This window comes from Nomascus leucogenys, chromosome 4 (assembly GCF_006542625.1).
Source record: "Nomascus leucogenys isolate Asia chromosome 4, Asia_NLE_v1, whole genome shotgun sequence".
NCBI lineage: Eukaryota > Metazoa > Chordata > Mammalia > Primates > Hylobatidae > Nomascus > Nomascus leucogenys.
This window is the reverse complement of record NC_044384.1, coordinates 10,339,572-10,365,278: the sequence shown is the minus strand read 5'-3', so window position 1 is coordinate 10,365,278 and position 25,707 is coordinate 10,339,572. Positions and strand designations below refer to the sequence as shown.

Genomic DNA, 25,707 nt, shown 5'->3' with positions numbered 1-25,707 from the left:
CATGTTCTCACTCATAGGTGGGAATTGAACAATAAGAACTCATGGACACAGGAAGGGGAACATCACACTCCGAGGACTGTTGTGGGGTGGGGGGAGGGGGGAGGGACAGCATTAGGAGATATACCTAATGCTAAATGACGAGTTAATGGGTGCAGCAAACCAACATGGCACATGGATACATATGTAACAAACCTGCACATTGTGCACATGTACCCTAAAACCTAAAGTATAATAATAAAATAAAAATAAAAAAATAAAAAAAATTGTAATTAAGGCACCCATAGAGAAAATGACACAAATGAAGACTAAAATGACTAAATGGAGAGTTTAAAGCAAATACTAGTGTACATGCAAATCACATCAAGAAATAGAACTTTGTTAGTAGCCAAAAAGAAACCCCAATCCCAATGCATTCCTTCCCATTCACACCAGGACCTCCCACTAAAGGAACCACTGTGCCGATTACAATGGAAGCCACTTTCTCACTCTTTATACACACTTGTCACCTAAGCATGCATCTTTGAACAGTGTAGCTGAGTTTTGGCAATTTGAGGAATTTATAGAAATAAGCCTTGTATCATGCTTTCTTTTGCGTCTGGATTATTTTATTCAACATAATGTTTTTGAGATTTGCCTGTGAGGTTGTATGTAACCATATTTCATGTATTTCTTTGATTGCTGCCTAGTGTTCAACTATATACATCAATCACAACTTCTGCATTTAAGACTTATGTGAATAATGCTATAATGGCCATTCTTCTTGTGCAATGTACAGATATTTCTGTTGAGTACATAACCAGGAGTAGAATTGCTAGAGCCTGTGTAAATTGTTAGCAGAATTGCTAGATTCTAGATATGTATCTCCCAAAGTCATCTGGTGCACACTCTCTCCATTAGAGTGTGAGACTTCCATTGCTCCATATCCTTACCAACACTTGGTATTATCAGTATTTTTATTTTTTTCTCCATTTTGTTGCAAATGAATTGATATCTCATTGTGGTTTTACTTCAAGTTTCCCTGAGTACAAATAAGATTGAGCATTTTATATAAGCCTATTGGCCATTTATACAGCTCCTTTTTATAAGTACCTGCTCAAGTGTCTTGTCCTTTTTAAAACTGGATTGTCTGTCTTCTTCTTTTGGATTCTTTACGTATTCTGGATACGTACCCATTTAACAGTTATGTGTATGGCAAGTATCTTCTAATCAATTCCTTGGTTTCTGATTCTCTGATAATTCTTTCCTAATATACAAAAATTTATGTTCTTATTTATTTCTGCTTATTTTCTCTTACAATAATGTTTTGTGTCTTATTTTTCCCTACTTTGAAATCACTGACATACTAATTAACATACTATATTTTCTTCAAAAAGCTTTAATTACTGGACCTTTTACACAAATATTAAGGATCCACCTGATTCCTAAGACTGAAAATGTAAGTGTCGCCATTTTGGAGAAGAGTAACGTGCTTTAAAGAGCAAAAGTCCTGTTGAGTGGGCATTGTAGTAGTTTTTTTAAACAGGTGTAGTCTTTTTTTACATTAAGAAAAAAAGAATCCTTCTAACACTGATTTTGGGATATCATGTCAGGAAAAGGTCAATTTTCACTTTTTTTTCAATATATTTATCCAACTATCCTGGAGCTATTTATTAAAAAGTCTTTTTCCATTGCTTTGAAGGGTTCCATTTGTCATAAATCAAATATCTATATATGTGTTTATTGATGGTTCTGTTCCACTGATCTATTTGTATCTGTCTGATTCTACAGTGTCTTAATTACTGTGACTTCTAATTGGTCTTGGTATTCTATATAGCAAGTCTTCCCATCTTGTTACTCAATCTTATCTGAATCCTTTGAATTTTCTGGTTTGTAACCAAATACATAATCAGTTTCTCTCATGTTCCGTGTGAGCTTGAAAATAATTCATATTATGCAATCATTGGGTACTGCATTCTGCAGAGGTCTATTTAATCAATTTGATAAACATTGTTGCTCAGATACTGTGTATCCTTCCTGATTTGTATATGATCATTCTAGCAGATACTGACATTTTAAACAAACAAACAAACACGTTATTGTGGCCTTGTCGGTTTTTGTCCATTCTGATTTACAATTCTGAGGCTACATTCATGAATGCATATAAATTCAGAAGAGTTTACACATTCTGCTGAATCAACCTCTGATCATTCCAAAGTGTCTCCATCTCTAATAATACATTTTGCTTTAAAGTAGACTTTGATATTAATATAGTTACATCAGTTTCTTTTTGTTAAGATTTAAGTTCTATTATGTTCTCTCACTGCTTAGAGCTTTTAATGGCATCAGGGAGTAAAAGCCAAGATCCCTTCCTGACCTGGCTTGTCCCTGTGTCTCTGAACTCCAGCCACCTTGTTCCGATTCTCTGCCCTCCACACTGGCCCCTTGCAGCTCCTGAAGCAGTTCAGAATCTTCCACATCAGGGTATTTACGTTTGCAATTCTCTCTGGCTGAAATGCTCTTTCCTCAGATGTCTGCATCACTCATTCTTTCATGTTCTCTAATGCTGCTCCTAAAAGTCTCCCTGGGGGTTGAGCCTTTCCTCACCACACCCAATGTTCCCTTCTCCATCCTTGTGCATAATTCTCTCCATAGCACACAGCCAAAAAAAAAAAAAATCTATTTACAAATGTGCTTATTTATTTGCTGTCCACCCATCTACCATATTGAAATGGTAGTTTCATGCAGCCGGAACTTTGTTTCCATAAGGGCAGAAACTTGGTTTTTGTTGTTATTATTTTATTTGTTTAAATTCTTTTTTATTACTCTATCTAGAGAATGTAGAACTCTCAAGTACTTTTTGAATAAATGAATGAATGAATAAGAGGGATTGTAGCATTATATTTATCTGTGTATCTATCTATGGATCTGTCTATCTATTTAACAGCCATTAAATATAAGATAGTATTAAGATAGAGCAAAACTCATTTCTCTGTTGGAAAGATAGCTAAAGCTAAACTCATCAGTGCACTAAAGTTAATCCTCTGCATTGACTACTTTTTTTACACAAACCAAGTGTGTCTTTCAATAGTACTACACACGTTTTGTCAAAGGGCGAACACTTAAGACAAAGTAACTGAAATTACTCATAGCATAAACCTGTAAATAACTCTTCTGGATGGGCTTTGCTGATTTGTTTATTCATTTGTTGTCTTGATGGTTCGTCTGATACACAGTTATAAATTAATAATTAAATCTTATTCCCCAAGATGTCATTCATATGGTATCTTGCTTTCAGAAGGGCACACAAACTTAGCCACTCCAGCTATGACACTTCCTTCTATAATTTTTTAAATCTCAAGGAACAAACTTTCTAACACCTCCTTTAGAGCAATGGACTCTCAGGTTTGACAACTTCTATAATTGAAAATTCTTCCAAGTTTCTAACCAAAATCCTACTTGAAGCGCAGGGCTCATTAGATCAACAGCTTGTGATAAAACAGGCCCATTAAATCCAACTTCTGGTTAAGGCAGAGCTTGTGAATGAGTCCTAGCTAAATAACGTAATTATGGCTATGAACTGAAGCCAAGAAATCTGCCACCTACTTCACAGTGAGTCTTAAATGGAAACAGGATATCCTTTGTGTAAAATCACCTTGAAAAGGAGAAAGAACTAAGGAAAAGAGATTGCTATGCGGTAAAATGGTTTTCATCAGATGGAAGGGGATTAAGAAGGTATTTAATTATGGCATGCCTGCTGGCTGGTTAACACGGTGGAAAGCTGAGGGTGTGGACCAGCTGTGATCCTGGGAATTCCTGGAGTCCTAGCAACAACATGGAATTTTCTATATGAGAATCGGAGGGGCACCTAGGAGCCTGTTTGATGAAATAGCTGGCATGTTTAGGAGACAGTTTTGAATGAGAAAGTGAAATCAGTTAATCCCCCAGGGATTAACAGTGGTACAGCATCCTGAAATGATGGGGAAGGCAGGAATGTCATCTGCTGTAAGACAGACACTGGGAAGGTACATTTTCTTGTAAGCAATAGGTTCTGTTGCTAACCAGCCAAATGGTCTCTGTACCTTGAGATGCCCTTGAAGAGCCAAGTAGTACCTGAAGCGACTGCCCCATCTCCTCCCACCTACTGCTAATGGAGGTCATTAGTTTATGTCCCATTCTCATGGGATACAAATAAAAATAAGGTACTGCATTTCATTTATGTGGTACTCTTTCATGTACTCAAAGAATTTGTATCTTTCATTTACAAGCAAAATAAAACCTATTCCTTTATTATTCTTTTTTCTCCAAGGAGTGATTTCCTGGTCTCAGGCAGTCATTTCTGCTGTTCAGTCCTGGAATTTCTCCAACACTCTCACATAAGGCATCAGTTATAGGGCCTAAAGCAGATCCTAATGCACTAATAAAATCTGGTTTGACGAAGAGTACAAAAAGGTGATCTCCTTGTACTTCTGCTTATTTTATACTTCTGGTACAGAGGTGGCTTTTAGTGTGCTGACTCATGCTTAATTTGATTTTACACTGACACAGAATGACACTTGCAAATTCTCCACACCAGCGCCTTTTTTATTTTACTCCTATGAAAAAGCAAAATACTTTGAAAAACTGTCTCCAAAGAGGGGTAGAAGATGGAAGTCTGCATTTATTAAATGATTTTTTTTGCTACTTTAAGTTTAAAATTCAGCCAGAGATCTGATCAAAATATAACTGGTCCATAGCCATGGTGAATTCATATTTCCTAATAAATCATATGTTTTCATTATTTGATGAGATTTTTATTAGACTTTTAAAATATCAAACATAACTTAATTAAGACAAACAGAAATGAAGGACATTGTACAACATACCTAACCATTAGACTTCCAAACTGTTTAGGTCACGAAAAACAAAGTGTCACCTATCAGAGGAGACTAACGAGACAGAACAACTACATGCAACTTGATATCCTGTGTTAAATCTTGAAACAGAACAGGACAAGAAAAATCTGGCAAAATCTGAGCAGAATCTTTAGTTTAGTTAATAGTATTTGACCAATATTAGTGCATTCATTTTGAAAATGTACCATTGTTATAAGGATGCTATTAGAGGAAGCTGTATAGAGTACACAGGAACTCCACCATTTTTGCAAGTGTTTATAAATCTAAACTTATTCCAAGATAAAAATAATAATAATAACTTAAGGGCCTCAACTTGGTAAACAGTCTACTACATAGAATCTTTAAAAATCAGTCTTATCTCTGTGTGATTGCCTTTCTTAATGTAACAGCAAAGAGATAAGACACTGTCAAAAATATTAAATCTATTTTTTTCTTATTATCTATTATTAGGTTTATTTTAAAACAATATTGAGTGCCTACATAGAAATACACCTTCCAGCTCATGTTTAACTCACTCTTTAATGGAAAATAACTACAGTAACATCAGATGGGGAATTACAGTCAGCAAGTATGTGTATACATATTTCCACGAATATTATAAGGTTTCATTTAACATCATGATTGTTCCCAAGCTATGAGTAACAAAATGACAGAGAGTACAGGGGAAAGCATTGCTCTGTACAAAAAGACAACAACTATATTACTAGGGATTTGAGTCTCAATTTTACTCCTCAATTAAGACTTCAAATCCATTAATGAATAGCTAAAAGATACAACATTGATAATCTCTATACATCCCACTTTGCAGATAATATCTCTTTCTGTTAGCAGTCTCTCAATAGATTCGTGTAACTGTTTTTTACTTCCCCAATATTATTACTCTGACAACTACCACAACCAGCACTATCCTACCGTCACTGCTAGTTTTAAAAAAGGATATCTAAAATTACCTCAGTTCCAGCTTCTGTAACAAAATTTCATATACCTGGTGGCTTGAACCACAGAAATTTATTTTTTCACAGTTCTGGAGGTTGCAAGTTTGAGATGAGGGTGCCAGCCCCGTTGGGTTCTGCTGAAGGCTTTCTTCCTGGCTTGCACATGGCCACATTCTCACTGTGCATTCATGTGACCTCTTCCTTGTGAGTAAGCAGAGAGAGAGAGAGAAAGCAAGTTCTCTCCTCTGTCTTCTTGTAAGAGCACTAATACCATTATCAAGGCCCAACCCTCATGACCTCATCTAACCCTACTTTCTTCCCAAAGGCCCCATCTCCGAATACTAGCACCTTGGGAGTTAGGGCATCAGTAGATGAATTCTGTGGGGATGCAGTTCAGTCATGGCAGTATCAGAAACCCAAGAGTTTCAGATAAGAGCTTATGGATTACTTTTCAAATTCACATGCTAGATGCTTTCTTCAGGCTATGTCTTGTAATCCTCAAAGAGCATCTTCATGAGGTATATTGATCTTAACTTCTACAAATGAAGGTGTTTAAAGAATAGCAGAACCTGCACTAAAAATTAAATTATTGTGACCAAAAAACTATGTTTTTAGGCATTACAATATAATACCCTGAATTCTAATACAAAAATGTGAATTGTACTAAAGACTGAGTGAAATGATTTATGCTGTCCAAAAATTATTTCATGCTATATGGTGAAGAGAGTAATTTTAGGAAAACCAAATTAGATGCCGATTTTTTCTTTTCTTTTCAGTCGTGTATTAGTGAATGTCAATATAAATAGTTGTATTGCTTAACAAATATTCCAAACTACTGTGAAATATAGTAGGAACTCATATGTGTATTCAATGGAATAAACAGTTTTGTTTATTGATATTATATATAACATAATTCTCATAATTATGAAAATCATTTGAAAACTTTAAAACTATATTGATGCAAGCAATAATTTTTACAGTACATGTAAATACCGATAATGGTTATAGATGTGCTGAACAAGGTCTGTTGCTAAGAGCATTTTATCCATTTTGAATTAAAATACCCTGTGTATATTGACTACCTTCTATGCACTGCATCATGAGCTTTATATACTTAATTTTTTAACACTTAACACTTAATTGTCCTCAGCTAATTTAAGGACACAAGCTCAGAGAGATAAATGCCTTGCCCAAAGTTATGTTGCTCCAGCAAAGGCTGAGCTGGAATTCCAAGTCCAATATTTGTAGTTTCACAGTCTGTACTTGGGAGATCATTAATATGCTATTTTAAAAATTATATGGTGCTCTAATTTTTCTGGTTGCAAAATATTTGCATCTGAATATTCTGGAGCTGAATATTTATTAGAATTTTACATCATTGGGAAAAAAGTGTCCCTTCATATGGCTTTGTCATGTGCAGAAAATTGTACCTACTCTGTAAGAAAAAGGAGCTTGAGAAATGGCTGAGCCTTGTGGAGAGTATTCTGTGTACTAGAACATAAGCCCATCTTGGTAAATCCTCCCTCTGTTTCATGAGGTACCCTTTTTATTAGCTAAGACACTAAGTAATTTGTGTAAGGTTGCACAGCTAGTAAGTGGCATAGCCACAATGTAAACCTATGTCTGTCTGATTCCAGAGCTCTATTAAGTTTCCACTATATCAAACTGTCTCTTCTTGATGTTTACATTTGCAAAATCTGTTACCACTTGAAATGTAATTACTTCCTTTAAGTTCAAAAGCAGAATTCTACAGCACTAAATAAATCTATGTAGAATTAAGTTAATTAAAGGTAAACAAACCATATGCTGATCATATTTTAATCATCTGTTTTTTTAAATACATTTCACTGTGGGAGTGTGGATCAGTAAGGGCCAAACAAGCACATAACTACAACATTATGTGTGAAATACAGGAGCTGTATGTGGAAAGAACACCAGGAGCTCTAAAGGAGTAATTTAGTTCATGATTTTCAGGTTCATGGTTAGGAAGCATTTGTTAGGGAAGGGGCATCTGATCCAGGCAGAGGAGAGGCATGTTCATGTGTGCAGGAAGTTCAGGGTTATCCTGCACATGCTTTTCAAGGCTCCTGAAGAGGATGTAAGAAAGAAAGGGTAAAATCAAATTATGTATATGCTTGGTTGTTCTACTTTTATAATGAGAGGCCTTCATGTGATTGTTGCAAGAATGCCTTTTAACATGGAAAAGACTGTCTTCTAGTGAATAATAAGCAATGCACACTTCAAAGGAATTATATTATCTAGGCTATATTTGTAAAAAAAAAACATAATATGACAACTTTGCAATTTAAATGAAGACATAGAAGAGAAATATTGTGATATAGATTTCAGAAGTTTCCTTCTATTGATTTCCTCATGGGCATAAAGAAATTATCCACCAGCAAAGAATACACTAAATTTTGAAATTTAAAAGTTGTGGCCAATTTGCATTTTTAGACTTCTTCAATTATTGGAAAGAAAGATTCATTTTATTACCTTGTCTTCAAACATACCTGTTGAGGGAGTGTGATATGGTGGAAAATAGATAATGAACAATCTACAGGTCTAATATTAATCAGTCCTACAAAATAAAGGCAAGGTTCAGAAATTATGGTTTGTGTTAGTGTAATTAGTAGTCTTGGTTTTTTTCAATCAAAGCTTAAGATTCAGACGTGTCAGGTTTGTCAAAGATCAGATAGTTGTAGATATGTGGCATTATTTCTGAGGACTCTGTTCGGTTCCATTGGTCTATATCTCTGTTTTGGTGCCAGTACCATGCTGTTTTGGTTACTGTAGCCTTGCAGTATAGTTTGAAGTCAGGTAGCATGATGCCTCCAACTTTGTTCTTTTGGCTTAGGATTGACTTGGCAATGCGGGCTCTTTTTACCTGACAAAAACAAGAAATGAGGAAAGGATTCCATATTTAATAAATGGTACTGGGAAAACTGGCTAGCCTTATGTAGAAAGCTGAAACTGGATCCCTTCCTTACACCTTATACAAAAATTAATTCGAGATGGATTAAAGACTTACATGTCAGACCTAAAGCCATAAAAACCCTAGAAGAAAACTTAGGCAATACCATTCAGGACATAGGCATGGGCAAGGACTTCATGTCTAAAACACCAAAAGCAATGGCAACAAAAGCCAAAATTGACAAATGGGATCTAATTAAACTAAAGAGCTTCTGCACAGCAAAAGAAACTACCATGAGAGTGAACAGGCAACCTACAGAATGGGAGAAAATTTTTGCAATCTATTCATCTGACAAAGGGCTAATATCCAGAATCTACAATGAACTCAAACAAATTTACAAGAAAAAAACAACCCCATCAAAAAGTGGGCAAAGGATATGAACAGACACTTCTCAAAAGAAGACATTTATGCAGCCAAAAGACACATGAAAAAATGCTCATCATCACTGGCCATCAGAGAAATGCAAATCAAAATCACAATGAGATACCATCCACACCAGTTAGAATGGCGATCATTAAAAAGCCAGGAAACAACAGGTGCTGGAGAGGATGTGGAGAAATAGGAACACTTTTACACTGTTGGTGGGACTGTAAACTAGTTCAACCATTGTGGAACTCAGTGTGGCGATTCCTCAGGGATCTAGAACTAGAAATACCATTTGACCCAGCCATCCCATTACTGGGTATATACCCAAAGGATTATAAATCATGCTGCTATAAAGACACATGCACACGTATGTTTATTGTGGTACTATTCACAACAGCAAAGACTTGGAACCAAGCCAAATGTCCAACAATGATAGACTGGATTAAGAAAATGTGGCACATATACACCATGGAATACTATGCAGCCATAAAAAGGATGAGTTCATGTCCTTTGTAGGGACATGGATGAAGCTGGAAACCATCATTCTCAGCAAACTATCACAAGGACAAAAAACCAAACACCACATGTTCTCACTCATAGGTGGGAATTGAACAATGAGAACACATGGACACAGGAAGGGGAACATCACACACCAGGGCCTGTTGTGGGGTGGGAGGAGGGGGGAGGGGGGAGGGATAGCATTAGAAGATATACCTAATGTTAAATGACGAGTTAATAGGTGCAGCACACCAACATGGCACATGTATATATATGTAACAAACCTGCACATTGTGCACATGTACCCTAAAACTTAAAGTATAAAAAAAAAAAAAAAGATTCAGACGTGTGTGTTCAAATCCTGACATTGGCACAAACTTTATCTTGAAATGAAAGTAATGCCTATTTTATACATATCTCATTTCATTATGAGGATTAAATATGTATATAAATTTTAATTTATTGCACATAAGTATTTAATAAATACTTCCTATTACAAAAGTTAAAAAGTGTGAGAGAGATATGTTCATAATAAAAATATATTTCTTGCTGCTTTCAAAATTATTAATGAACATCTATTTTTAAAAATCTAAAATTCTACAAGTAAATTTTCAAATGTGATTTTTTTCAAAGATAGAAAATTGAGTATTATGTAAGTGCTTCACTTAACTTTATTAACCTGCCATTGCACTAGCATGGAAGATGGAGAATTGTCTGTCCCTAGGATGGTGATAATAATTTATATGGTATTGACATCCAGATGATTTAGTTATATTAAAGACTACTAAAATCAGCCAGCACAGTGAAAACCTCAAAACAAAATCTTTTCACAAAAAATTATTTTACATGAAATACCATATTTTAAGAAAAACTGTAATCTTAATTAAGAACATGCTTGTCAATCAAAAACAGTTCCTCTCTGTGAAGTGCACTTAAAAAATTGATCAATTGAATAAACTCCTGATGTCGTAAACTCATGTAAAAATATGGATAATGGGATTTCTTTATTTGCTTTCAGATTTTCAGACGATGCTGGTTGGTTTTCAAGAAGGCTTCTAGCAAAGGACCCAGAAGGTTAGAAAAATTTCCAGATGAAAAGGCAGCTTATTTCAGAAACTTTCATAAGGTAAGTCACGGTCCTGGGAGTCCCTGGGGAATAACTGGGCCCTTGAAGACTTGTGGAGATATTTCTATGATAGATGAAATCTGCAGTGGCAAAAATTAATGGCTTGGGAAAAATGCCCTTTTCTGATAAAATGCACAAGTTATTCTTCTCCTTTAATTATCTGTTGTAAATGCCAGTGGTACCTCTGCAAAACCAAAGACTCATTTTTATTGCTACTTTGCAAAATGAGATGACTCATAACTCAACCAAATCCTTTTCTAAGGTGCTGAGTAGGTATTTTCTCACTATTGAGGTTAATTATGCATTTGTTCCTTGGTGTAAACTGCGAACAATATTTACTAGATAAAAATTAGGGGGCTGCCTTTAACAGTGTTAATGATATTGTTAATGTATATGGCATTTGCTGTTTTGTAAGCTCCTTAACAAGAAAATGATCATCGAATATGCTGATGTGTAGAGATAAGGCATAGATACTAGGAATAAAATATCAATTTCTAAGAATTGAAAGAATGTAAAACATAACCCCAAAATGATGCTAAATATCTTTCATGATAACATCAAAACACAGGTAGGTATTTTATAGTAATACAAAGGATTCATGATCAAAACTCAGAGTTGTAGAACAGTGTTGCTTAATTGGTAGAATGCTCAGTAAAGATTTTAATTTCTCATTGGTCGTACATGGAGTAAGGTTTCCTGGATAATGTAATGAATTTGTGGAATTTTATTTTATGTAATACATTGTTCTAATTTCTTTTTTAAAAATAGATTATTTGACAATAACTAGTATTTATTATTATTAGTTATGAATATTAACTAGTAATCATTTAAAATTTGAGCTTATAAAACTGTCTAGGAACCATTTTCTCTATGTGTGTATATATATATATATAATTTAAAAAATATTTTAAATATAAATAGACATTGGTCTTGCTCTGTTGCTGGTCTCAAACTCCTGATCCCAAACAATCCTCCTGCCTTGATTTCCCAAAGTGCTGGGATTACAGGCATAAGCTACCATACCCAGCCAAGTATTCCATACATTGATATAGATTTACTGCCAGAGAATACAAGTTTCTGTCCAGTCACTTACTAGCTCGTGGATGTTTGGTTTTCTCATGAGTAGACGAATTTTAAAATTGTTATATATCTCTAAAGATTATTTGATATATGATATCATAAAACAGCCAGCATAATACTTCTTAATCTCATTATAGGCAATTATTTGAATTCTAAAGTCTTACTGATATGTTTGTGTTATAACTATGATTATGACCTTGGCAATAATGTTAAACCTAACTTAATGAGGAGCTGCTGGGTTGTAAAAATGTGAGTCCCTGATATTTAGTTTGTGAGTAAAATTTTGATGGGCTGAACATATTACATTATATCTTATTTGGATGCCTGGTCAGAGTTCCTGCCTGCTGGTGAGTGACATACACTAGTTGGAGCTCTCTAGCCTGTACAGCTCGGTTGATTTATTTGTTTATTTATAGACGGAGTCTGGCTCTGTCGCCCAGGCTGGATGGAGTGCAGTGGCGCCATCTCGGCTCACTGCAAGCTCCGCCTCCCGGGTTCACGCCATTCTCCTGCCTCAGCCTCCCGAGTAGCTGGGACTACAGGCGCCTGCCACTGCACCCAGCTAATTTTTTGTATTTTTAGTAAAGACGGGGTTTCACCGTGTTAGCCAGGATGGTCTCTATCTCCTGACCTCATCATGCACCCGCCTCGGCCTCCCAAAGTGCTGGGATTACAGGCGTGAACCACCGCACCCGGCCCAGTTTATTTTTACTTACAAATGAAACAGGAAAAATTGTCAAGAAACGTTATTATGTTATCTCTGGACTCAGCTATCTTTTATTTGAAAAAAATAGACACACTCTAGTACTCTAACCCCACTATAAGGATTGGTAATTTGGACACAGATGGGCGTGGAGTGTCTGCTCTATGCTAGGCATTCCACTCCTGGTTGGAAATTGAAAGATGCGTGAGACACAGTCTTGCCCCGAAAAAGCTTGCATTCTAGTGGAAAAGACACAAATGCACAAATAACTTCAATTCAATATAGCAAGTACAGATGGAGAAGTATTCATAGATTGCTGAAGAAAGAGCATTTTACCTAATTTGGAACTCAGGTAAAACTTCTTTGCAAAGATGATATTTGAATGGCCAAACTAGTGGTGGTAATGTGTCAGCAAAATGAAGAGAAAGGGTCATCTCTAGGAGGCATGTGGAACAGCCCTTCCTCCTTATTTTATATTCTCTTGATTTTTACTACCTTGCCCACTTCTTATCCCACAGAGGCAATCACAGGCACTCCACGGCAGTGCTCAGAGCTAAAGAAAATGCTAACTCCTATTTATCTTACAGATTGCCTCTTTGAAAATCACTTGGCTTCCACTGTGAGCTGTGAATTTCAAGGCAAACTTCATTCCTTGAGTTATTCTGTGAATTGTCAAAACATGGTCTATCCGTTAGCCTGGTATGGAACTCCATCATTAACATCATCAGACATGTTTACGGAGCCCTTACCATGAATGTGGCACTGGACCATGCACTGGGGATGCAGTATTGGAAAGATGGTGCTCTACTCTATCATTGATCTTCACTTCTTGATAACATAAAACAATGTAACTATGTAATAAATGTCTTTATTTAAAAAATAGGATAATATAATACAGAATTAATGGATAACAGCTATAGATATGAGTAGGCTAAGACTCAACTGAAAAGAAAAAGACTCAATCCTTAACAAATCCAGTGATATAAAGAAAGATCATTCTAAGAAGAAAGAAAAATTTTTAAAAACCATTACTAAAAAAAAAAAAAAAGAGGCAGGAACAATTCAGTGTGATCAAGGATCTGAAAGAGATCTGTTGTGACTAGAGTGTAGGAAAAGAAGTAATAAAAACTGAATTAAACGACAAGTGATGAGAGTCAATGACAGGGTTTTAAGCCTGGGTCTGACGTTATAGTCTTAAAATACCACTTAGTGTTTTCATTTCCAGTACACAACAGTGATCCTCTGACAGTATAACTCTCCCACAGATGACATATAGAAACTCTGGATGTCAGGTTCAAGCCCCAGCTGAGGTCTGCGGGGAGTGAGTGGTTGGGGGTAGGGAGCTGGAAGAACACTCAAGAAATGACAGGTAGATGACACATGGCTTTATTCAGCAGCTCTCTCACACTGTCTGTCTCATCAGCAGCTTACTTATATTGTCCACCTTTATCTCGGCTGCTTGCTCCAGCTGTGCCCTTCTCAGCAGCCTCTGTGGCTCCTGCCACTCCCACTCACAGCTGCATGGCCAGCTCTCCCTTATGGGGTCAGCAGCTTCACTCTCTCCCTCTCAGCCCAAGCTGGTTCTGGCTCCCCACTGCCTGCCTTCAGGCAACCGGCTCTCCCTTACAGAGTCAGCAACTTCACTGTCTCTCTGGGCACAAGCCCAACCTGTGTCCTGGCTCCCCTGTGTTCGACTGCAAAACGAACACATTTGCAGAGACCACTCTGGCTCTCTTTCTTTCTCTGGGCATGCCATATGCACAGCATCAGCAGGGCAGTCAGACCTTTTACAAACAATAGTGGCTCCAAGCCAGGTGATGAGCCTTCCCGTGTTATGGCTACATAGCTGTGTTTACATAATGCATGGAATTATGCACCTGCACTCCAATCCTGCTGAGTCATGCAGGATGTTTACCTCGGCCTGTTCTTGACCTAAGCACATCCATTTACCTTAAACTGGACAAAATACAAAAACAAACAAGTCCCTGGGTCTCTGAAAAAAGCAAGTCGTTTGTGGGGGAAAGTCAGATCTGGAAACAAGGGAATGACAGCTTCTCCCTTTCTCTGGGTGCAGCTTTAGGCTGGGGGCAGATGTAGTCCCACCAAAGCAATATTGGCCATGGCAATGGGATGACTAAAACCTGCAGTTCCCAACTACCAAGACATGAACCAGTGCTGGTCTGTGCCCTGTTAGAAACCAGGCTGCATAGCAGGAGGTGAGCAGCAGTGGGCAAGGGAGCAAAGCTTCATCTATGTTTATTTATAGCTGCTCCCCATGGCTGGCATTACCACCTGAGCTCCATCTCCTCTCAGATCGGTGGCAGCATTACATTCTCATAGGAGCACAAACGCTATTGTGAACTATGCATGAAAGGCATCCAGGCTGTGTACTCCTTATGAGAATCTAATGCATGATGATCTGTCACTGTCTCCCATCACCCCCAGATGGGACCATCTAGTTGCTGTAAAACAACCTCAGGGCTCCCACTGATTCTACGTTATGGTGAGTTGTGTAATTATTTCATTATGTACTACAATGTAATAATAGTAGAAATAAAGTGCACAATAAATGTAATATGCTTGAATCATCCCGAAACTGTCCCCAGCCCCCACCAACCCCCTGGTCCGTGGAAAAACTGTCTTCCAGGAAACCTGTTCCTGGTGCCAAACAGGTTGGGAACCGCTGACTAAAACAACCACAGGAAGACTTGGCATCATTGTTCAGAAACCAGGAGAAATCTAGGCTGCCAGAAAGGGAGGAAGAAACTCCACCAAAGAGAATACTAGAGAAGGGGAGCTCTTAAATATGTACATAAACTCAGAACGAGAGTGTGGCTGACACTTGAACCAGCTATGAAGTGGCAAATTGAAAGCAACTCACAACTAAAGCTTAAGTATCTGACTGAAGTTTGAGCCACACCCCACCACAGTTGTAGCATTTGGCAATTCAGTCTAAGCAAGGTAATTGCTTGCTGAAACAAAACACTAACCATCTCAGAGAAATGTAACAGAATCCAGAGGCTATGCATGACAATTACAATGTCCAATATAAAATCCAAAATTCCTCAAGATAAAAAATACTATGAAAATGGAGTCCAATCTAAAAGGAAAAGAAAATCAGCAAATGTTCAACCTGATATGATTCAGATTCTGAATTATTAGAATGGGATTTAAAACCAGCTATTATGCCTATGCTTGATGAGGTGAATGAAAATATCATTACTCTTTCAATAAAAAAAAAGTATTTTTGGCAGAAAAACAAAAATTATTTTTTAAGAAATCCTAATATAAATCATTCTACCATAAAGGCACATGCACACGTACGTATGTCGCAACACTATTCACAGTACCAAAGACGTGGAACCAGCCTAAGAAAATGTCGTAGATATACACCATATGGTACATACGGATACTATGTGGCCATGAAAAAAAAACAAGAACATATATAACATGGATGGAACTGGAGGCCATTATCCTTAGCAAACTAATGCAGGAACAGTAAAACCATATACCACCTGTTCTCACTTATAAGTGAGAGCTAAATAATGAGAATATCTAGACAGAATGAGAGGAACAACAGACACTGGGATCTACTTGAGGGAGGAGGATGGATGGAAGGAGGTTTCAGGAAAAACAACTGTTGAGTACTATGCTTAGTACCTGGGTAATGAAATAATCTGTACATCAAACCCCCGGTCACAAGTTTACCTATATAACAAACCTGCACATACACCCCTAACCTAAAATAAAAGTTAAACAATATATTTTTTAAAAAAGCAAAAACAAAACTCACCTGCAAAAAGGAGAAAAAAGAGAAATCCTAAATGGAAACTTTAGAACTACAAGTAAGACCTCCAAAATTTAAATTTCACTGGGTAGGATTAATAGCAGGAAGAAAATAATAGAAGAAATAGTGAACTTGAAGATAGAACAACAACAACAACAAAAAATCACTGGCTATGAGAAAGAGAATTTTTAAAAAACAAAGAAGTAAAACCTCTTCTGGGACATAAGGGACAATTTCCTAGTTAGTATTCCCGTTGCAAAGAAAGAAGAGAATGAGGCAGAAAAAAAATTGGAAAAGATAATGGCTGAAAAATTCCCAAATTTGTTGAAAGACGTGAATTTACAGATTTAATAAATTCAGTGAATTTGAAGCAGGATGTTTGGAAAAAGAATCATGCCTACCAGGTCTTTCATAAAAGAGAAAGAAAATCTTCAAAGCAGCCAGAGAAAAATGACATGACATACTAGGGGCCAGTGATTTGGAGGGCAGTGATCTTGGAAACCGGAAGAGGCTATGGGACGTCTTTAGGATAACAACAACAACAAAAAAAGTATCTTCAACCAAAAATTCTATGTCTGTGAAAAATATCCTTCAAAATGAAGGTGAGATGAAGTCACTTTCAGATTAAAAAGAAAAAACACCTAAAGGTATTTATTTCCTTCAGATCTATACTCCAAAAGTGTTGAAAGCGAGTTCTTCAGGTAGATTATAGCAGAGGACTTGAATCTTCAGGAATAGATGAAGGGAATCAAGAATTATAAATATATAGGTAAATATAAAAAACTAACTTTGTCATTATATATGTATACATGATTTATAATGTATGAATATGTAATATATGTGATAAAGATAGTGTAAAGATGTTGGTGGTGAATAAAACGGACTCATACCATTGTAAGATTTTCATGGCTTACATAAAGTGGTACAGTATTAAGTATAAGTAGACTTGGAAAAATTAAGGAGTTTATTGTAATCCCCAGAATAATATTTTTAAATTAATGTAAAAATATATAGCTCAAAAGTGAATAAACTAAAATTGGATTTTAAATAATATTCAAAAATTCCAGAAGAAAATAGGAAAAGAGAAAAGAGGTAAAACAACAACAACAAAAATATGCAAAAATGTAAACAACGAAGAAAATAGTTTAAAGCCAATCACATGAATAATTACATTGTGTTAGTAAACATTCCAGTTAAAAAGGAAAAATTATTTGAATGGAAATAAATCAAGTCCTAACAATAGGCTGTCTACAAAAGATGAACATTAAATATACAGATAGGCTGAATGCAAATGGATGGAAAAAATGATTGGCCATGAAAATAGTAATCATAAGAAATTTGGAGTGGCTGTATTAAATCAGATGAAATAGACTTCTGGACAAAGAGTATTACCAAAGATAAACAGGTTATTTCATGATGACAACAGTATCAATTCATCAGGACAAATAAAAATCACAAATTTTATGGAACTAATTACAGAACTTAAAAATACATGAAGCAAATTTGACAGATTTAAAGGGAGAAAGAAACAATTTCACAATCTATATTGAAGATTTTAACCCCCTCCCTTTCTCACCAAATGATAGACTAGCTAGAAAAAATATATATATCAGCAAGGACATGAGATCAGACTTAACACAATCAACCACTTTGACTTGATACTTTTATACCAATACACAAAACAACTATAGAATACAGGTTACTTTCAAGTGCACATGACATGGTCAACAAAGTAGACCATGTTCAAGAATATTAACAAGTTCTAATAAATTGAAAAGTATTGTGTTCTTTGACCACAGATGTTTTAAATGAGAAACCAATAACAATGTATTATCTAGAAAGCTCTAAATATTTGAAAATTAGCATATGCCAAGGAGCAATATGCAAAAGGGCTAAATAGATATCACAAAGGCAAATATTCTAAACTGAAAGATAACAAAAATAGATTGCAATAAACCTTATTTCATTGTTTTTGAGTAAAAGGACACATTTTGGATATGGTGTGTAAAAATGGACAGGACTTACTTATGAATTAAGTGTCGGGTGTGAATGAAAGGTAGAACTCATGCATGATCCATGGGTTTGGGCTTGAGCCACAATGTCAAGGATGATGCAGTTCATGGAGATGAGGAAGCCTAGAAGATCTGGCTTTGGGTAAGAATCATAAGCTTTTACTTTATATATGTTAAATTTCAAATGTCTATTAGGCATTCAAACTGAAATGTCAAGTAGTCAATTAGATAAATAGCTATGGGCTGAGGTGAGGGAAATGTCACTGCTAAAGTTGTTCCTTTGGTTATCTTTGGTTAACCTTTGTATCTTTGGTTATCTTTGGCATATTGATAGTACCTTACCTTAGTTCTGGATAAAATGTCCTTGGGAAAGACAGAGAAGAAAAAGAAGATAATTAGCAATCCAACGTTTAGAAGACTAGTGAAGGAAAAAGGAACAGAATAGAAGTCTAGGGGAAAAAAAACAGTAAAAGGTGAAAAATAACATTAAGAGTAGATCATTGGAAACCAACAGAAAACTATTTGTAAAGATGAGCAAACGGTATTATGGCTAACACCAACAAGAGATTAAGTAACAGGAAAGCAAAGAGACCATTGCATTTACGACACAGAGGTCCTTGATGACTTTGACAAAAGCTGTTTCATTCAAATATGGGGACTAAGTTTACTTGAAGGAGCCTATAAGAGAACAATAGATGAGAAAGAGACAGCTACTTAGAATACGTTTTCAAGAAGTTTTGAGCCCCGACATGCAGCAGGTATGTTTTCAAATATGACATATATGTTACCTACAGGTAACATACCTGTAGGCCTATGGGAATGATCTAGTAAGCAGGAAATGTGATGAGGAGAAAGTTTATGTGCGTAATTATAAGGTTTTGTCTTTGACAGAACCCGGGATACTTCATTCATTCTAACAAAAAAGCTGGAAGAGAATATGAGTATTGATATCAGTAGGTTGGATAAAAATTAATATTGGAAAACTGGGATCAACATTTCAGAAACACACATGCTGTGTGTGTGTGATTTTTCCCTCCCATGTGTGAAAATGAAGCAGCAAAACAGCATGAAGAGCCCAATGAGAACAGGAACAGTTAAGGGAAGCATCTTGTGATTAAAAACTACAAGACTTTTAAAATTAAAGCTCCCTGAAGCTCTTTTGTAACTATGTTCAGTATATATGACAGCTAAAATTTACCTTTTTGTGGCAATGCTATGAAGGTGAAAGTTTTTATTATTACAACTTTCCTTTCGTAGCATTGGAAAGGTAATTCACTTTCCCAGTGACTTAAGTTTCCCTTCAGGAATTTTATTATTTCTTTTTTCTGTGATGGATCATGAACTGAAACAGCAAAGTTCAACCAATCCTGATATGGAAAAACAACATAGGCATGATTCATCAGTAGTAAAAATTTTAAGGTTTTTTTTAAGAGTGTATACAAGGCCCCTTTTCTGATTTTGATTTTATTTTAGTAAATATTATCTAAGGCTTGTGTCTTGTATCAACCTTACTATGTCTCTTCTTTCCACTATCTTAACTAGTTCATTATTCTGATTTCTGTTTCTTTTTTTCCCTTAGGATGTACATCTGGTTTTCTTCAAATTCTCTTTTACCATCCTTTCGTTATTCTATAATGCCACTCTTTATCATTCAAATGTGATCTATTCTTCCTAGTCATCAAAATTATATTACTATTAAGCAACTCTGAATTGCTCAAATTAAGGTAAAAGCCATCAATATGAATATATGCACTTGTTGAGTGAGATAAGTAACATATGGGCACATCCATCTCTAGAAGTTGTTGCCTCTGTGCTACAAAGGAAAAGAGATCTACCCTTTTTATTGGGGAATTGCTATTAAGCCCAATTCATATATGATGAATGCAGTATGATTATGAATGTAATCATATAATGTAATATAAATCTTTGTGAGACTACTATGTGTAGTGACAACGCAGACCCCAAGTTTCAGAAAATGAAGAAGATATTCTTCTTGTTTGTACACTAGGGACAGTAATTGTCCTAATTTTCTAGGACCAGGAGGAGACTTGAATAAGGTTCTACATATAAAAATTTTAAGAGTGTTTGGAGGAGTCAACCAACACTAAGAGTTATTATCATTATTGTTTTGAAATTTTACAGTCTGATGAAGTAAGGTTTATAAATAGCTAACTATAATGAAATACGATTAAATGTACAGTGCAATGTTAAAAGTACATAGGAACAGTTCATTCTGCTTCTGGCAACTAGGACTTTACCAAGGACGTGACACTTAAGGGACTTCTTAGGTTTACTTAGTTTTGACAAAGTAAAATAATGGAGGGAATGCATTACATGAAGAAAAATGTGACTACAAGTACTGAAAAGCTACATTGCATGATGATTTGAAGAGAATTTGAGTCATCTAGTGTTGGCAGGCTCTGAAAGGAGGCCTGGAGTGGGAAAGATGAGCCCAAAAGAAGTGCATGGGGCAATAATGAAGTATAAATACCTTACTATGAGTTTGGTTTTTATCTTTAGGCAATAGGGGAGTTGTGAAAGGGTTAAAATGCTTTGTCATATTCTCAAATAGGTATTTCAGAAAAAAATCCATTTTTATGGTGTCACAGCCAATGGATAGGGTAATACACTACGTAACAGAGAAACTAGTTAATTAAATATTATAATATTCCCACTTCCCAAAAATAGATGTCAGTGTCCTGAATGGAGAAAGGTACATGAATGGAAAGGAGGAGATAGATTTAGGTGAGAAAGGAGGAGAACTCCAGGCACAGTCAAGTAGAATTACTTAATGGATACAGTGTACACCCTTCAGACCATGGTGAAAAGCCTAGGCTTCCCCACTGCACAGCATATTCATGTAGCAAAACTGCACAGGTATTTCCTAAATTTATACAAATACAACTTTTTTTAAAAGACTTTGTACCTGACTGTCTATAGGGGAAATGGAAGAGAGAGGAATGAAAGTTCTGATCTTTTCAAGACAGGGTGGTGGATGAATGATTTTGCATTCACAGAAACAGTTACCATATGAGGAGGAGCAGTTTTCACTGGTGAAGAAAAATGTCATCCTTGGCATAGTATGAGGCATCTATGGTATATTCAGGTATATATTTTCATTAAGCAATTAGAAGTACAGCAGATTGTAGTGAAATTTCCCAGGAAACCTACTGAATAGAATTAAAGTTAAGGTGGGTGTATATCAAAGCCCATCTGTAAAAGCAGATCCATGCAAAATTAAACTTTATAATAAGCCCTTTTCTCTAAATGACATGGAGTTTGGTATCAGCCTTAGAGTAATATCCGTGGTATTTCACAGGTATTTCAATTCTAAGATTATTGAGAGCTACAAATAAAAAAAAAGTTGAGCCCTGACAGGAAAAAACCTAATTTAAGAAATGCTTTTAAAAATTGCAAAGAGTGCCACTTAAATGTGTAGCTGTTAGTGGAATAAATGTTAAAAGACTGAACAGCAAAAGTTATAGTAATTATCAATACTATGTAACTATACTCCTAAGGAAATAGTAATAATTCTAAAGAGAGAATATATTTATTTTAACAAAGAGAAAATTGTTTAAAAATTTTGATATTTACAAAAGAGAAGGAGAAAGCACGTTATTGGAGGCCATGGGTGTTTCCTTGGGACAGGACAGGTGGCTGTGGGTGACTTCAATGTCACCATAGGGATCAGATGGTGTTACTTTGTCCAAGGCCTAGAAAATCAGCCATCAAGGCAAAAAAAAAAATCACAGAAGTTTTTAAATATTTTTATGCTCAAATATACTCTTGCTCTTACAAAATCATGGACTAAACCATAATTCCTCATGGCTTGCTCCATTTCTAGAATCATTAATCCTTTTTCTTCAGAAGTGTACGTTGGCCAAGTTGTAAATTTGGTCATAGTTGCCTCTGAGGGTCAGGTAAATAAAGGAAGCTCCTTTTAAGAGAAAGGCGAGATGTGAAATCTTTGTTTTCTCTTAGATAATTAATGGCCAGTCCAAATACTGGATCTTCAGAATTGGGAAAAAATATTCATTATCAAGATGGCTTAGAGAAATAGACTAGTGTGGATTTCTCAAACTGTTCTATTTGTGTGTGTTTAAATATCTTAAACTTGTAACCAGTTACTTTGATATACCCTAAAATCTGCCATAACACTCAATAGCAATAAATTAAAATAATCAATCAAATGAATGAAATGTTTGCAACCTAAATGAGAGGTTTCTGAAAAAATAAGCCAAGGATACAATTATTTCTTTACCAACTTTAACTCTGTGTTATGCTCTATCTGGAACATACATATTATAAGCTTATGAGTATTAATGGTCTCATTTAGACATTTGATATGTTTACTGTGAGAGAGATCTTGCAGCATTAATCAATTTTTATATGAAACTGCTATAAAATGGTATATACTTTTTAGAAACTTCTTGGCAGAGAGAAATTTGAAATTCAAATCACTAGCTGTGAAGGAAGTTATTAAAAATGCATTAGGGTTGAAAATGTAGCTGTATATAATTGTCATAACAGATATTCAAAACAAATTTATCCTCAATGAAAACTGAACTAGAGCAATTTACATAGAATCAGCTAATAAATTTTCCTTAATTTTCTAAGCAGATGAAAAAGAAGCAGTTTATAGACATTTTAATAAAATAAATATGAGTTCTGTCTACAGGGAGGAAAATATAAATAAAATCCCTTAGAAGGATGAATGAAGATAGAACAACGTGAAGTTCCATGAAAACTACATGATGCCAGAAAAGCGATGCTTGTATTGGGACCAGTCTCACTTCTAAATTCCCTGTAACCCAACACTGAAAACATCATTTTATTCTCTTTGTTTGGCGTTGGCAGTATTTATCTTTAGGTAAAGCAAACATCTCAGTAAGTTGGGGAAAAGAAAGGCATCCTTGTGAAAAACAGCCACCTGTAAATATACCACTTCTTCAAAACTAGAAGAAAAAGTATTGGTAAATGCAGAAATGGCACATGGGCATAATGTTCTGTTGGACACTCCACCCTCATTTTGATTCCACGAAGAAATGTCCCTATGCTTGGATAAGCACATATGTGATGCAATGTGAAAGCTGTCAAAAGGCTTGGTGTCTCTTGAAATACCTGCTGGAAGTTCCCAAAGTGATCATGATTTGTTTAGACTAAGGTATCTTATCTATTCATTAATGTATTCATCCATCTTCAATCTCTTATCCAGAAGAGGTCTCAGTTTCTAGAACATTAAGCACTTACTAATATACACATCGGTTTCTAGGACAGTGACACCTTAATTCACAATCATTTACTGATTGATTTACTTATATTATCACATGCAGGTGTCTCAGGGAAGACTCAAAGAAATGGAAAATGAAAAGTTCATTTTTATTTTGGATGAAGAGCGGGGAATATGCCCACGGACTGAGCACCATCTGTGTAGAGGGTCTCTAGAGGGATGGTCTGGTTATGAATGGAAAACTCGAAACCAGAGATTAGCGAGAGGCACGAGGTGTTAAGACTTTCAGGTGGAGGGGATCTGTAACGTTGTGATGTCTAAATTCTAGGAAACTTCCAGAGCTAAACTTGATTTTTCTAATAGTTGAATTAAAGTTAATTAAAATTTTACAAAATCTTAGATATCTATCGCCAATACGAATTATTCTATGTGGCTTAATAATGCCATGGAAAGCAGATCACTCAGTAATTCGATTTCTGTTTATTACCCATTTCTCTACAGCAGTTATGATTCAGACTCTTAGGAAACCACCAAGGCACATGTATACCTATGTAACAAAGCCGTACGTTCTGCACCTGTATCCCAGAAAGTGAAGTAAAATAAATAAATAAATTATTTATAAAGAAAAATACCTGTATCACTGATCTGAGATTGACTTACAGTATATAGCAGCATGATTTATGCTGTCCTTATTCCACTTTTTAAAATTACTGTCCTTATTCCACTTTTTAAATTTATTCATTTTTTCTTTTGTAAAGCAACCGTCTATAATGGTACTATATAGGAAAAATCATAGTATAATTTAAACAACATATTTCCCTATTTGTAAAATGCAAGTAATATAACATCATGACACACAAAGTGAAGAGGTGATTGCGAGTAAGATATGTAAAATGTAAAATAATTGTTGTGTAATAGTCATTTCTGCTTTAGAGTTTGCATTTTTGAAATTAAGAAAATAATTCATATCAACTTTAGAAAGTTTTTGAGAGAAATTCGGATGATAATTTCAAACAAGTCATTTTACATGGGAAATCAGATAGTGTGAAAGAATGTTCGGTACTGCAACACTGTTATGACATTATTTCCATCATTTCTGGAGCATTTTTGCATTTAATTCACAGATTTTGAGCCAATGCTTTTCATTATTTCAGAGTATCATCAGTGCATTTTTGAATTTTAAAACTCTCCCTTTTTAATCTATCAACAAATTCTGCCTAACTGCATAATATATGACAGATGCAACAGGAGAAATGCTTACTGCATAATGTCCAATGAGAATAAATTTTTCCTACTATTAATGGAAAGTTATATATTACACTTTAAGTTATAAATGCATATTTATTTAGAACTTACAATTTCAACAATATTTCAGTGAGAAATTATTCCTGAATAATACTTTGCACTTCACTATAAATATCTATCTAGCGTCCTTTGAAATAAATAATAATGTTGCTTTATATTTATTTCAAATTTATATAGTATTTTAATATTTTTAAAGCTCTTTATTTACTTCAGTACAAAACAACAGTACACTTTTAATTGACCTTTGTATTTGTAGACTGAGAAAAAACACTAAACTAAATTTATTTGAGAGCAGGTCCTTAACCTCGGGAACTAGGGGTTTTGAGACAATGAAATTACTTGTTTTGATCATAACTGTTTAATTTCTGTACTCAGAATATTGTCACACATAAACTGATCTCCTGAAGAAATGGTTCAATTTCTCCCACACAATATGAAGGCAAACAAGTTTTTGTTGCCTCACTTATTTGGAAGTAGAGAGAGGAAGAGAAAGAAAGCTTATAAATTTTTGCTTTTAAATGCCACTATTTCCTCATAGTTCTCCTTTTCTACTTTTTAAAATCAAGTTAATCATATTTAGATATCAAGCATACTATAATATTAAAATGTAACTGGATTTTCAAAAGCCTGGAATTCTCTAATTGTTTTTATTATTTCATAAAAGGTTGTCCTGGGTATAATGGAAACTGTCTTCCTATTTGATATTCTCTCATGCTGGAAGCTATCACATTAATCTCCTAGTCCTAAAGCTGGTTTGTCCAACTCTCTGAAGGTGGGCCAAAAGAAGCCAACATTTTTTTTTTTTTTTTTTTTTTTTGAGACG

The 25,707-nt window shown here is 35.3% G+C and overlaps 1 protein-coding gene across 1 annotated transcript in view; it reads left to right on the top strand.

The window, feature by feature from the left end:
• Nucleotides 1-25,707, top strand: part of DOK6 (docking protein 6) — a 433,588-nt gene that overhangs the window by 148,588 nt on the left and 259,293 nt on the right. The window contains exon 2 of the mRNA XM_003264328.3: nt 10,660-10,767. Coding sequence (XP_003264376.1) covers nt 10,660-10,767 — 108 coding nt within the window. The remainder of the gene's footprint in view (nt 1-10,659; nt 10,768-25,707) is intronic.